The sequence below is a fragment of the Orcinus orca genome, chromosome 3, assembly GCF_937001465.1.
Source record: "Orcinus orca chromosome 3, mOrcOrc1.1, whole genome shotgun sequence".
Lineage (NCBI taxonomy): Eukaryota > Metazoa > Chordata > Mammalia > Artiodactyla > Delphinidae > Orcinus > Orcinus orca.
The window spans coordinates 110153200-110168683 of record NC_064561.1 but is presented as its reverse complement, the minus strand read 5'-3'; the positions used below and the strand labels follow the sequence as shown (position 1 = coordinate 110168683).

The 15484-nt window shown below is 36.6% G+C and overlaps 1 protein-coding gene across 9 annotated transcripts in view; it reads right to left on the bottom strand.

The window, feature by feature from the left end:
• The window catches only part of FAM172A (family with sequence similarity 172 member A), a 428090-nt gene that overhangs the window by 55819 nt on the left and 356787 nt on the right, over nucleotides 1–15484 (bottom strand). For 5 of the 9 annotated variants that reach the window (XM_033401173.2, XM_049708431.1, XM_033401214.2 and 2 more), the window contains one exon: nucleotides 9585–9641. The exons of the other annotated variants lie outside the window; for them this stretch is intronic. In XM_033401173.2, the coding sequence (XP_033257064.1) occupies nucleotides 9585–9641 (57 nt within the window). The remainder of the gene's footprint in view (nucleotides 1–9584; nucleotides 9642–15484) is intronic. 9 annotated transcript variants of the gene reach the window in all.

Genomic DNA, 15484 nt, shown 5'->3' with positions numbered 1-15484 from the left:
CCCATTATGCAAAAAGAGCAGAATATTCTTGGGGAAGCTGGCTGATATAGATGGCTCTAACATGGCACCAAACCCCAGACAGTGATAGTCTATACAGAAGTGTTAATGTTTGTATATGGTTCCCAAAGCTGAACCTGCTATAGAAATTACATTTTATTTCCCGAGAAGTTTCAACATGATTGTCTGTGTTATACTAAATATAAAAGACAATGAAATTATCGAATATAGTTAGCCTCTCAATAGAAGAAAAATATAAAAATCAGCGTGGAGATTTCAGAGACAATAGCAGAACTCCTAGGGAACTACTGTTTGGCAAACTTTTGCTGGGGTGACCATAATCAAGGTGGAGGGACCAGCTATTTCGAAGACAACAAACAAGCAAAAACCTAAACGCAGTGTAATCAAGGCTTTTTGGTAAACAATAGAAGCGGGCATACCAACAGACCAATGGCACACCACTTTGTGAGAACTTCCAACAGGGGTTTCAAAGAAACACTTTTAGGTGGTTCAATGTGACCTGAGGGCCATGTGTTGGTTTTTCACTTGTACCCCTGATGTACTGACAATTACCATCAGTGATATCTTTCTGAGACATAAAAGCAATATACCTATTTGTGCACTACAAATTCAAAGAGTGTTTTTAACTTTTAAAAGGAAAAATACAAGCGACTATAAAGTTCACAAGAATTTTTAAAAAATGAAAATAAAGGCAAAAAGTAGTCGCTTTTAGATAGGAAATCTTATAAGAGATATGAAATTTAACATCTACTGTACTTTAAGCCTATAACTTATTGATAATTTAAAATTATAATTAGTGTTCTTGGGACCGAATGCTACACAGAAAACTAAATATGCACATATGTATGAGATGTGAGATGCTGCTGCAGAAGAGAAATACCCTATTTTTAAAGCAAAAGAAAAAAAAAATCCTACTGAAGTCTATCCTTTCATTTATATGTCTCATATAAATTACACATAATTTTAAATCTTCAACACGTTGAAAATGGCCAGGTCTCGTGGCACTTCTCCTTTATTATCTCCCATTTTCACTTGGCCATTGGCAATGGAGACTTTCTAGAGAATATTAGGGATTAAAAATTATGTACTTTGAATTGACCCAAGAAATGACCAGTAGAAAAAATTAATTTTTATTTATATAAATCTGGTAAAAATAAATGCATAATAATTTTTCTACTCTAAAGGCATTTTCTTATGCAGTAACACCACAAAAATAGCTTAAGTTTAAAATAGTGGATTTCCCATATGGTTAGTCCACAGCAAGATAAAGTTGTAAATGAGGGGACTATGTGAAGAAAACATAAAAAAGCCTTAAGGGCACATACAAAAAATGTGATTTTGCATGATTTACATACACAATTTTATTCCCCAAAATTCAAAGAGAAAAGCTTAATATGTCATAATTTAAACTGTATTCCTCATCAAGTATTCCTGATTACGTATTTAACTCTAAGATGCATAACTCAATTTAGAGCATAATGTGGGAGAGGAGTTAGTAAGAATCTAACCTTTTGCATTTCTTGACTTTTTTGGGCTTGTGGTAAAGCTGTATTTATAGAGATTCTACACTTTCAAATTTAAGTCTTGAAATGTCAGAAAAATCCCAAAGCTGAGATCTCACAGAAGGTGATTTTTAACAGTCCTTAAAAGTAAAGACTTTATGATCTTCTGACAACTGGAGCTTTCACATTTTAAGATTTAAAATTTTCAGTCCTAATATTACATAAGCACACACAGTGGTATGCTTTTAAAGATTCCATCACCTTTGATAAACCTGGAAAGAAGAAGAAAATAGAGAAAGTTGTGAAGTTCAGGAATATTATAGAAGCACAGACATAAAGAATACTTTAAAAGTCTTTGGTATTTAAATGTGGGCCCTCATAAGAATGTATTTCCAGTGTAAAAGAAATCACAAGATCCAGTTAATTTTTGATTATTTATAGTAATAAAAATGTAGATTTTGGAGCTGGACCTCGGATGAGGAAATAGAGGCCAAGAGAGGTTAAACGACTTGATCAAGATTATACTGCTACTTAGTTGTAGACTTATACCTTGAATATACCAGGTTTCTTGTCTTCAAGTTTCCTTACCACTGCCATAGCTAAAATTTTATACATAATTCTTGGAATTCATTTATTTTCAATGTATCCTCCTACCATCAGTGTGGCCATGGACAAGTCATAAACTCTAGTTTTCTCATCACTTTCCAATTCAACAAATATTTTCCCACTACCTACTATGAGCCAGATGTAGAGATTACAAAGATGATAAGACATGGGTTAATCTTATTTTATGGTTTAGTGAGGGAGAGAGGACTGGCAAACAACTTTCATTAAAGGCAGTACTTAATTTGACTAGAAAGTCATTAAGTCCAAGGTGCCATTTAGTTTCTGATCAGCAAGATTAGACTACATGATGTCTAAGTCCTATTCCAAAACAATTTGAATTTCATTTTTCCCCTCTATTCTTATTTCTTTGATGGACTTCTTAATAAGTAATTGCTAAGACCAAAATTTCTAAATATTGGAAGTGATTTCAATGGAACACAGTGATACGTTTATGAATAGCTATGCAATGAACAAAGCCTTTTATGTGCAAATACGTTTGTGAAATTATGGGTTTCTTTGGTATAGGCCTTTAATGTGTAAATGTTCATTGTAACTCCAAGAGGAAAATTTAATATGCAATGTTTCCTTCTTTTAATTAAGAAAAAAATATCCCCCCAAAAGGAACTTTTTTACTATCTCTATATCTCAGGATTAGTATTCTAAGGAGCATAGTTTGACTAACACTAGCCCCAACTACTGTAATATTCTCTTAACTGGTCTTCTCCATCAACCCATCCTACACATGCACTGGCTAGTTAATCCTACTAGTATGTTGCTTTCATTGTATTTCCCTGTTCAAAAACTTTCAGTCATTCTTTGTGGCATATAAATTGAAGTTCATATTCTTCAGCTCTTCTAGATGCTGCTTGTACATTTCTCTTCAACTTAATTTCCCACAATTTCCTTAAACAAACTCCAGCCAAAATGTCACTGAATTTACCAAGCTTTTTCTGTCTGGGATCCCACTACTTTTCTTTGTCTAGATAGCTTCCCCCCTCCACAAAATTACTGATGACTTCTCTGATAAAATCAGTTCAAACTCTGTTGCCTCAATAAATGAACATGATGTGCAACTTCTGACCCTGTTACCTGAACCATTTTCTACAAAACTGTTATGATCGTCTCTTTTTAGTTGCATTTCTCTTTTATGTGTATATTTTATACCTCTTTTGGCTACACTGTGTAAGCTCCCTGAGGCCAGGCACATGCTTTGCCTGCCAGAATTCAGTACGTTCTCTTGTACCTAGTATCATTTTAAATGGTGGGAATGGTGAGGCTATTACTGATAAAGTAAAAACCAGAGAAAAGAGGATGTAAACCAGGAGCCTAAACGTTCACTTACAAACTAAATACATAGTAGTTTACAATACATTAACCAAATTTCCCCAAATGTCAAATGGTGACTGCTCAGGCAAGAGTTTTCAACTTTGATTGTTGACATATCCTAAATGTATAATTGAACTATTTATTTAATATTGAAACTCTACTATCCAATGTTCTCTTATTTTAAATCCTCTTGAATAGCTTCAGCTTATTACCCATAAAAGAATAGTTTTAGTTCCAAAAGAGATTTCTATCCCAATGAAGAAATTTTAAATAAGAAGGAGGGTGATGCAGTAACAAATATTTTAAAAGGTCACCTATTGTAATTCATAAACTGCTTTGATGAGACTGCAAAATACTTAACAGTCTCCTAATTCTAGACTGTGGTGTACGGTGTAACTTTTTTTTGAACATTCTTCACAATCGATTTGGTCTTGTCCATCCAAAAAATGAGTGTTGCCCAGTAATATTCAGCACTGCAATTCTAAATTTTTCTGAAATTTGGATAACATTTAACTTCGAGTGATACAAGGCCTTTGTGAATTCCCACCTCATGAAAAGTTCTCATTTTTAGATATAAAAATTCTTCCCTTTTAGCAACTGAAAGAAACAGCTTTTGAATGTTTTGATTAAGCAAAGCAAGGTTTTTTTAAAGTAAAATATATATTTTTAACCACAGATGAAAATGAACTCCTTTTAAAGTATAAAAATAACATCACCTTTCCTGAATATTTGAATATACAGTATTTAATTTTTTATACATTGTGTTATATTCAATAGTTTGGTAATTCTTATAAATGTAATTAATTAGTTATGTCTGTTACTTTAGTTAGTATCTATATACTTTCTTCCTTTTTTTAAACCCTCATTAGAGGATTTGGAAGGTATGAGCCATGACACCAATGACCCTGTTGCTCTCTTCACCACTGTACCTTGGGGCCTAGGACTGTACCTGGCACATAATAGATACTCAATAAATACTTGTTAAATAAATGAATTGCTAGAACATATGCCCCATGAGGAAAAGGAATATATTTTCTAGTTTATTAGTTAAAAATCTGGCCCTTGGATTCGTATTTGTAGTGACACCACTCCAAACCTGTTTCCTCACCTGCAAAATGGAGCAGTAATAAAATCTGCCTCATACAGTTATTGTGAGAATCCACATAAATACTTGTGCTTGGGGAGCACTCAATACGTTAGCCACTCTTATCAGCATCAACATCATCATTATCGTCTTCATTAGTCTCATTTGCCACTTATCTCCTGTTCCAAGCATGCAGCATATGCTCAGTAAATATTTGTTAAGTGAAGAAATGAATCAATTAAGTGCAGCTGTATCTGCATACACAAGTGGGTCTGACTACCCTCAGTATACTTCTAGGCAAGGTTCAGACAAATAGCAATTAAAAAAAAGACTCTAAAAATTAGTGTCACTGAATTATTCTTACTTGAACCTGCTGTTTGGAGATCTAGTTACAAAGTCCTAGTCATTCTCTAGTCCTTGGGGAATAGGTGTTCTTTCTATTTCCTTTTTGAACTTCTGATAGTGCCTAGCACAGAGGTTTATATCACTGCCACTAAAAAAAACCACAAATCTTATTTAGCAACCAAGTCATATAGGTAAAATTTGAAAACAAATGAACACAGATTATAGAATGGGTGTTAGAATTCTCATAATATTTAACTACATTATCTTAACAAATCCGGTTTGCAGCATTTATATTTCTTGCAATGTTGCTATACATTGAAGTGTCATAGTGAGAATCATTACTTCCATAGTTTCTAACTTAAAACTGCAGTAAAAAATAAATAAATAAAACTGCAGTAAAACTTATGTATCAATAAATAGTACTAAAGAGTTATATTTCTGTGAACTGCCTCATTGTGAGTGGACAACAAAAGTAAGTCTCAGGTTGTATGGCGTTGAAATACCGATTTTGTCACTGACAAATCATTTTAGATCTTATATTCATAATATTTCTCATCAGAAATGTTCTATATTAAATAGTACTGATAAATTTTCTAATTTGTTTTGAGCTTCACTATGGAAAGATGCGATCAGGTTATAGAGTAGCATTATTATATTTAAGGTTTATATCAGTTCTTTTTTAATTTATAAAAATGAACGTGAACTTTAGTAGCAAAGAGCTTACTTACTTTTTATTAAGACAAGATGAATGGTGAATAATTATTTTAACTGGGTGAAGAAAAGAAGGGATGAAGACTGAGACAAGAGTTAATCTTTTTTTTTTTTTTTTTTTGCGGTACGCGGGCCTCTCACTGCTGTGGCCTCTCCCGTTGCGGAGCACAGGCTCCGGACGCACAGGCTCAGCGGCCATGGCTCACGGGCCTATGAATCCGTGTCCCCTGCATCGACAGGCGGACTCTCAACCACTGCGCCACCAGGGAAGCCCAAGAGTTAATCTTAAATTCCTCTTTTTACTGTGTACATTCTTTGTGCAATTATTTTGTTTTCACTGTATTTTCCACATTGAAAATAAACTTTAAAAAACTCATAAAATATTCATAAACCCTGATCCCCTTCATCACACCATCTCCCAGAAGTGTACTGAAAAAAGAACTGCAGGTCCTAAAAGCTGAAGCCAGTGGTTCTCAAACATTTGTGTGTACACTGCAGACTAACCAGGGGTACTTGTTAAAAATGCAGATTCCGACTGAATGTCAATATTATGACATAGTATGAGTGTGTTTCGTGTTTGGTAATTGCAATCATTGTTGCTTTTGTTGCAGTCATCCATTTACAATGTTTGGTATCAGTTTATTTATCTCTTGTAAAAATAAAATACAGTGTGTGTGTGTGAAAAACAAAAAAGGTAATTATCATTAAGCTTTTTTTTCTGAAAAAGAAATGCAGATTCCTGGGACACACCAGGATTTACTTCTGATCTCTTGAGGTGTGGCTCAGAGTCAAATGAGAAAATGTGTGAAGGTAGAAGAAAGAAAACTAACTAGTATTTGTTCTTCTATCTAAAATCTAAAAATATTCTTCTACTTTCTTCTTCTCTGGGCTTAAAGATGGGGCTCTAATTGCTTCTCAGATGCATTTCAAACCCTCTTGGGGATTCTAGACAGCAGCTCAAGCTGAAGCTGCCCAGTCATTTTAATACATACTGGACCCAGGGTTGCTGAAATTCCAAACCCTAAACTGGAAAGGAATACTAAACAAACACCAACTTAAAGACACATATAAACCATCTCCCTCCTTACATAATTGTTATAATGAATTGACTACTAATATGTGTTAGGCACTGAGCTAATTAAGTGTTTTATATACACTATCAGTTGCTTTCACATAAAAGCCCCCCTGCCCCCAACATGAATACTTCACCAGAAGCAAGAAGGGTGGACAGTTCTGATTCTGTCTTTGCTACTGATTTCTAATAAACTCTGACTTATTCTTTGGCAACTGGGATGAGTCTCTTAAAGATAAATGAAGGTTGCCAAAAAGGTGTTGGTGAGAGAAGACCCAGATGTTCAAAGGATGCTTCTCTTCATCCAAGTCCAGCTGTAATCTTGGGAAACTCAAACATCCACATGGATCATCTAGCCAATTCTCTGGGCCTCTCCATTCCTTGATCTTGGATGACCTTCTCCTTCACTCCACTCAACTACCCATTCTTCATGTTTACCTCTGGTCATTGCAGCACTCTTCTGCAATAATAAATTTAGACATTCCTCCAATTTGACTACAACCTCCTATCTTTCTAACCATCTTACTCAAATAATCCCTTTATCCAACCTTAAAAAAAAAAAAAACAATCTTATAGAGCTCCTAGTTCATTCACTCTCCTTTTTCCCTACTAGACTTTTTCTGTTTTCACTTCCCTCCTTAACTGCTTAGAGTCCATGGCCCAACATTTCAATATGTTTTCCTACACTACCTTGCCTCACTGTCCATGAAGTGCACTTGCCTGGAAAACCCCGAGGTTGGACGAACCCAGCTGACTGGCTTCTCTGGGTAACACACTGTTGCCCCTACAAACAAATCATCATCAGCCATAACTGGGCCCTCAGCCCTGCTCAGCCACTGTACTATGTAATCTTAGACAACTCTCCAGATATTATGATTTAAAGAATAAAAAAATCATAAAGGTACTAGAGGAAAATAAAAGAGAATGTGTATAATTATGGGGTGGGATTTAAGGCATGAAAACAAGACCAGAAACTACAGAAAAAATGATTGACATTTTTGGCTCCATAAAAATTAAAAACTTCTGCATGAAAAAAAAGAACCATCCCATAAGCAAAATGCAAAGATAAAAGGCAAAATATATACCACATATAATAAGGATTGTTATCCATCATTTATAAAGAACGCCTACAAATCAATAAGAAAATGATAAAGATTCAATAGAAAAAGATCTGGTAATTTATAAGATAAATATAAATAGCTAATAATTATATAAAAATATGTTCAACCTTCCTGCTTATCAAGTAAACCCAAATTTAGTTGTTTTTTGTAGATGAGAGCAATTAAAATAATTAATAACACTTTTGCTTTTTCAGGATCCTTTAGACCTTTAATAGCATTCGATACTGTCTACCAGCCCTCTGACTCAGAGCATTTCTCTTCCCCTGGTATTCCTTCCTCTGATTTCTTCCTTAGTTCTCAGAGGTCTCCTTTTTTGCTGCTCCTCAAGGACCTTGCTGCACAGCCATCCTTTGCTGGGCTTCTCACTGAACATGCCCTCTGGGGGTGACTTCTTCAGTCCAATCACTTGCAAATCTCTATCTCTTGAGTTTCAGTCAATATATCTAATAGCGTAGTTCATTTCTACTTGGCAGTCTTGTAGGCGCTGCCAACTCAGCATGTCAAAACTGAGCTAATCATTCCCCCACAAACGTGCTTCTCTTCCTGACTTCAGTTTCTCTGTTAATGAGAGAACATCCACACGGTTGCCCAAACCAAAAAAATTTGGATGCCAACCTTGATGCTTTCCATTCTAATACCAATTCAGGTCCTGTTGACTCTCCTCACATCAAAATATTTTCTCCATTGCCACTGTCTCATCCTGGTCATCATAATCCAACTAGTTTTGCATTAGTCTCATCTTCCCATCATCCTCCAATATATTCCCCTTATCAGAGCTGGAATGATATTCCCTAGAATTACAGTCCCTTTCTTTCCTTTACTTTTTTTTTTTAAGTCTATTTTAAAAAAATAAATTTATTTATTTCATTTATTTTTGACTGTGTTGGGTCTTTGTTGCTTTGCGCGAGCTTTCTCTAGTTGCAGCAAGCAGGGGCTACTCTTCATTGCGGTATGTGGGCTTCTCATTGTGGTGGCTTCTCCTGTTGTGGAGCACAGGCTCTAGGCATGTGGGCTTCAGTAGTCGTGGCATGTGGGATCAGTAGCTGAGGCTTGCAGGTTCTAGAGCGCAGGCTCAGTAGTTATGGTGCACGGATTTAGTTGCTCCGCAGCGTGTGGTATCTTCCCGGACCAGGGGTCGAACCCATGTCCCCTGCATTGGCAGGTGGATTCTTAACTACTGCGCCAACAGGGGAGCCCCATTCCCTTTCTTAGAAGCCTTCTTTCCAAGTTCTCTTACAAGGTTTAGGAGGCTCGCCACAATCTAGTTCCTGCTCACTCTCCAGTCTCACTTCTTTTCACAACTCTACCCTCATACTCTACTCTACGGCAATACTGGACTTTCTTCAGTCCTCAAATGTACAATGTATTCTCTTGCCTTTGTCTTTGCCTAGAACCTGGAAAACTATTTTCTGAGCCCCTACCCTTAGCCCTTACACATAATTCCACCCTCACCAAACAAAGTAGCTAACTCTGACACTTTTCAGTCCTTAGCTTTTAGAGAGCAGGGACTGTGTTTGTTGTTTTAGAGTTGTGTCCTTAGTACTTAGTACAGAACCTGGCATATGGAGGTGCAGAGTGGCTGAACATGAATGAGTATTGTGTCAAAACCCACAATGCTGCATGCTTTACTCTGTCATTGTAAAAGTGGTGATGAATCATTAGAAGTCTTACTGTCCCAGATTAGACTAGGCCAAATTGCTTCCCCATATTGCTAAGATAACAACATTCTCCCAGATGTTTGCTCACATAATTAAAAAATAAAGAAATCTGTTTGGAGTCAAGTCAGTCCTTAGACTTACCCTCTGTTCTTTTCCTTACCCTCACGCGCAGCAAAAATGGGTCAGAAATGTAGGTATCTCGTAGATACGAAAAATTTCTTTATGTCCAAAAACAAATGAAAAATCTTGCCCTAGTAAACTTTTCTCCTCTTGGGCTTGTATTGGCTAACGGCATCACTGATCATCCACCTTGTAAAAGTAGGAAGCACTCATCTCTCTTTCTCATTTAAGCAGCAAGTTGCAGTCTCTGTTGCCTAGCAATGTACTCCTTCCTCTCCCATCTCCATGATAACCACTTTAATTCTCATCACGACCTCCCTGAATATACCTCTAACTGGTCTCATCTCGTTTAATCTCTTCTCCTCCAGTCTATCCTCACATCACCACCACCAACCTGATCATGCTAGTCCTAAACTCATAAAATTCTGGTGGATCCTCACTATCCCTAGAGGATAAAGTCCAAGCTACTCCTTAGCAGAATTCTCTCTATATTATAGAACTTATTTCCCATAACTCCTCATGTCATGGGCACTTGCGCTCAGCCATACTAAATTTTTCCATTCCCTGAAACCCTCGAAGCTAGTCTGTATTCTGTACTTGGGCATAAGATCTTATTTTCCTGTGTAGAATGCCCTATTTTTCTCTAGTCATTACTTCTGGAAACAGTTCAAATTTCACTTCCGGTGAAGCCAGTGACTTCCCACTGCGCGTTCATAGCACTTCACATGTTTTCCTAGTGTAATACTTACTACATTGCTTTGTAATCATTTATTTACATGCTGTTGTGGGGACTGGTAACCGTTCCTGAAAACCTTTGCTAAAACAATTAAAACAAAGCACGTGGATGCCCAGCACATTATATTTTCCAGCCTTCTTTGCCAGGTGTGGCCATTTGACTACATCCTTTCCAATGTTAACAAGTGTGGAATTTATTTGTGTCACTTCTGGCCAATGCCTTAAGGAAGTGGGTAAGACTCCTCTGTGCTCTTATCGCCTCTTCCTGAGGTCTAGAATACTGATGAATCTGCAACCCAGCTGTGACCATGCAGATGACAATACTGCCTAGGTGGTGGTCAAGAAATAGGATGGAAGGAACCTGGTCCCTGAACCTGGCTGTGTGGGGTGATGCCATCTGCTTATCTGGAATGCCCACCTTGGACTGTTTCATGTGAAGGAAATGAACTTCTATATTCTCTATCTATCTGGGGTCTTTTTGTTAGGGCAGCTTAGCTTTACCTAGCTAATACAGGCATTTTTCTTCTTTTGGTTTGTTGGTCCCTTAAGCTGGCTTATGCTTCTTTGTGTCTCCTGTGACAAGAAAACGGTACTTATATTAATGCTAGCTGAATAAACCTTGAAGATAAAATGGTACCCTGCCTGTGCTCAGTCTTGCAGAAGGACCAGAGGCAAAGAGATAAGAAGAAGCAATAAACTATGACAAATGTTTCGTATGTTACCATGTCTGGACATCTTTGGAGACGTGTAGGTCTAGCGATAAAGGATCTGAGGATGCTTAAAGAAATGGAACTAGGAAAACAGATGTAGAATCTGAGATCAGGCTAGGATGAAACACTGGTAACCTCTCCAAAAGGAACAGAGTAAATGAAGACCATCAACTGCACAAGCAGCAGAAATATGGTTCAGTAATACCCATACCTACCGGATACTGTCTATTTTCCCCCTGGTAATCCTGCTTTATTGCTTAACTGTACATGACCTAGTTCCTCAAGACAGGTACTTCCTCTCCTTCACTTCGTCCAACCCTACCATCAACCATGCTTCACAGTATTAACGCCCTTGTACAGCCTCCTCTCCCTGAATGTGGGCTGCCCTCATAACTTTCTTTTTGAACACAGAATATGGTAGAAGTGATGCTGCCTGACTTTTGAGGCTAGGTCATAAGTTTTGCAGCTACTGTCTGGGACTCTTGGAGTACTTACTTGCTCTTTGAATGCTCCCTCTTGGAACCCAGCACATGCGTCAGGAAGCCCAAGATACATGGAGAGGTCACGTGTAGTGCTCCAGTAGACAGCCCCGGCTGAATTCCCAGCCAAGAGCTAGCATCAGCTGCCAGCTGTGAATGAGCTCCTCTGGGTGTCCAGCTCAGTGACCTTTCAGATGACTCCGGCCCCAATGAGAATCTGACTCGAACCATATGAGAGATCCCAGGCAAGAACCTCCCAGCTGGCTCAGTCAACCCATGGGACCGTGAAAGATAATAACAGTTGTTGTTTTAGGCCACTACATTTTTAGATGGTTTGTTATACAGAAGCAGATCACCAGAACACTAAAACTGATATAAACCTGAGCTTTGGATAACGTTTTGAAGACTTTTTCAGCATTACTTGGAAGTGGTTTGGGCTATTAAAGAACAGTGCCTCCTCAAAACCAATGTAACAGCCTTATTTTTTTCTTGACTTAATGTTTTTTTCTCTTAAGTTTCAAAATCATCATAAAAAATAATGAATGTTTGAGGAGGCTATTCAAAACCTATTTTTCCTTCAATGTGCTTACTTCTTGAGTGAAAAAAGACACAGAACTATTGTGGAAACAACAAGTGGACTAAATTATGCTTAACTTCCTAAGAAAGACAAATTGGAATGGAACATGGAGTCAAAAAGTGCAAACATATCAGAACGATATTTTTGTAGTAATGCACAGATTGAAATTGGCAGCATTTATTACTAAATGGACATAGTTGGAATATAGTCACTGTGGTAACCAATCAGAAGAAATTGTCAAGACCTAGTCTGGTATCTACCCCATATATCCCCCATCAAATCAGATTATCCTCATTTAACCATCTCTCAATCTATGGCACTCCTCCGTACTACAGCTCTGAGATAACTTTGCTCTGCAAAATCAATCATTTGCTTCCAAATGAAAGTATCCTAAAGGCTTGGTAATCTTAGAAGAGGGCAAGACTATCTGAATCCTGAAATAATTAAAAAATATATAAGGTTTGAATGCAAGGAGTTTAATTTCAAGTCTCAGTTTCCATGCCTTCTTCTCTATCTACCTCTCAAACACCAAGTGTCTTAAAGCTGTTCATGGTCCATCACTGCAATATCTTGACTTGTAGGCATTCCTATGCATGAAATCTTTCCTGAACCTCCATGATAACTTCCTTGTGTCCCATTCTTTCAGTGATTTCACTAAATAGCTGACTGACCTGTTTGAAGAAAAAACTCAAGATGACTCTCATGGCCAAGTCACATGGATTCTATTCCTGTATGTATTTGGATTCTATCCCCTCCCTTCATTTTCACTCTCGTCATCAGCATTTAGGCCTTATTACCTTTTGCAGGGATGACAAAAATGACCTTTAGGCTGCATTTTCCCTATCTTCAGACTTTCCTTCTCAATATATTTTACTCATAGCTGCTAGATCAATCTTTTTGAAGTACAGCTCTGATAGTTCATTTCCTTACTTAAACACCTTTGCTCCTACGGCCTTAAAGAAAAAAAACATACCCCGCCCCCTCAGCCTATCATTTAATATCCTCTGTCATATCACTGCCAAAAAATTTATAACTTTATTTTCCTTATTCTCCATTCACACTCATGATGCATCTACCAAACTCCCCTCTTGCTATTGTCAATTCTTATGTAACATATTCTATACTTTCTAGCCCTTGCTCCTGTTGACAATCCTCACTGAAATATTCTTCTTCCCTTCTGTGAATCTCCAAATCCTACCCATCTTTCTGGGTTCAGCCTTAATAGACCTTCCCTCCTCAATCCCCGAATGTCTTGTTGGCTCTTATAATTAGATAGAATTACACCTTCTTCCAAATTTTTCTATTACTTATATCAGTCTCTGCCTTGTGATCCTTATTTCTTTCTCCTTGAATTATTAAATTTATAAAATATTATCTCCTTCCTACTGTCCTTTTTTCTATGAAAAGCAGAATATTCTGCACATGTTATAAGTGCTCAGTAATTATTGTTGCATGGGGGGGATGTTATTATTTTAATATGTTACTCATCGTAGATAATATTTAAATTTACCAGTGGTCATAGAGAGACTAATATGGGGAATGGGAGAAAAGAGAGATTATTTTTTGGTGGGAAAATATGAATCAAAAATACTACAGTGCCTGCCATACAAACAGCTCTCTTCTCATATTACTTTTTCTCATTTAAAAAGACAAGTTTGGTTAGATCTTCCTGTCATGTTGAGAAAAAGGATAATCCATCTGCCTATTTTCACATTTATTTAGTTCTTATTCATCTTTATACCTATTCTCTTGTCAAATCTTATGCTATGAGATAGCTCCATCTCATCTGTCCTAATAACTACTGGTTCTCTCATTTGTTTGCTTTTCCCTTTGGGTTTTGATACTTTATGCATATCTCTCGCCTTTATGAACACCTGGGAGTTACCTTGCTTTGGTATATAACGCTGGTCTTGCTTACCCCTTGAGTAAGCACTTATAGTCTTTAAATCTTTTGTTTAAAACTTTCCTTCTTATTAACATAAGCTTACTTAAATCATTTTATGACACCATTATTTAAGTAGCTAAATAATCCTACAAACAGCAAACTGAATGAAAATGTCACCTCATGTATGACATGGAGCCTTTATATTTTTTAATAAGTGCCTCACATACAACTCCTTTCTATTTCCTACGTAATTTTCTTGCTCAATTTTATGTTTGTGTGATGCCTCCATAATTAATTCAAACAACCACCCAAGTGAAAGTTTAATCTTAATGAAAAACGTTTTTAAACAAAAATAATGCAGGGAATTTATAGATTGCATTGTTTCTTACCACTTCAGCATGGCACATTTTCCCTGTTAATATTGGTACAATGTAGCGTTTTATGCCATTACATGTAAAATAATTTTTTTTTACAAATAAAACCCCTACCAAGTGGGTAGAATGAAGTATATTTTAATATAGATATTTTAATTTCTCTTAATTAAGACCTTGCAGAGATTCTGCATTCATGTTCTATGGAAAGCTCATATTCACATATTTAAAGAAGCAGTTTGCTTTAGGGCTTAACCATTAAAAAAAAATGCCTCTAACACTTGGATCCCATATTACTTTAATGGCATAATCTCAGACATATAATATTTTATAAAATAACTTGCAATACATCCCTCAGAGTGACCACGGGAGGAATATTTTAGTAAGGATGATTTTCAGAATTTGGAGGCTGGGTTAAAGGGCTCAGAGAGGTCTGAAGTATGTACGTTTAACAAAGTCATAAACTATACACAATTGATCTCAAGATAGAACTCAAGGTGTCTTGTTTCTAATCCTTTGTTGATTATCCTTGCATAGTAATTTTGCTTTCACTTATTTCTAAATTGGCAGCACCAAGGCACTGAATTTATTAATGAATTCAGCATATATTTTAAAAACGCTTGCTTATTCTGTGTCAAGCACTCGTCCAGATGCCAGAGATATATCTGAGCAAAACTAACAAAACTCACGTTCCAGCGGGGGTAGGAGAGGCCAATAACGAATTATAAACATAACAAATCACCCTAATATATAGAGTTTTGGACTGTCATTAATGTTATAGAAAAACAAAACAGCACAGAGAAGAGGCAGAGATGCAATTTTAAATAAGGTAGTCAGGATAGGAATTATTGAGGAGGTGACATTTTAATAAATACCTGAAGGAAGTGAGGGGGTGACCCTTGTGGATATCTAAAGGTAGAACATTCTAGGCAGAGGCCAGTGCAAAGAAGTTGCAATCAATCATTCATGGCATGGCAGTCTCTGATGAAACCAGGAAGCTAACATAGTCAAAGCAAAACTCTATAGATGAATACTCTAATATTTGGGATACTTAGAAAAATCACGTTCTATTTAACACTGATCTAGTAATTATTTACAGAATACAAACTATATGCAAGGCATTGAAAGAATAATGATAAAAAGATAGACACAGTTTTTGTCCTC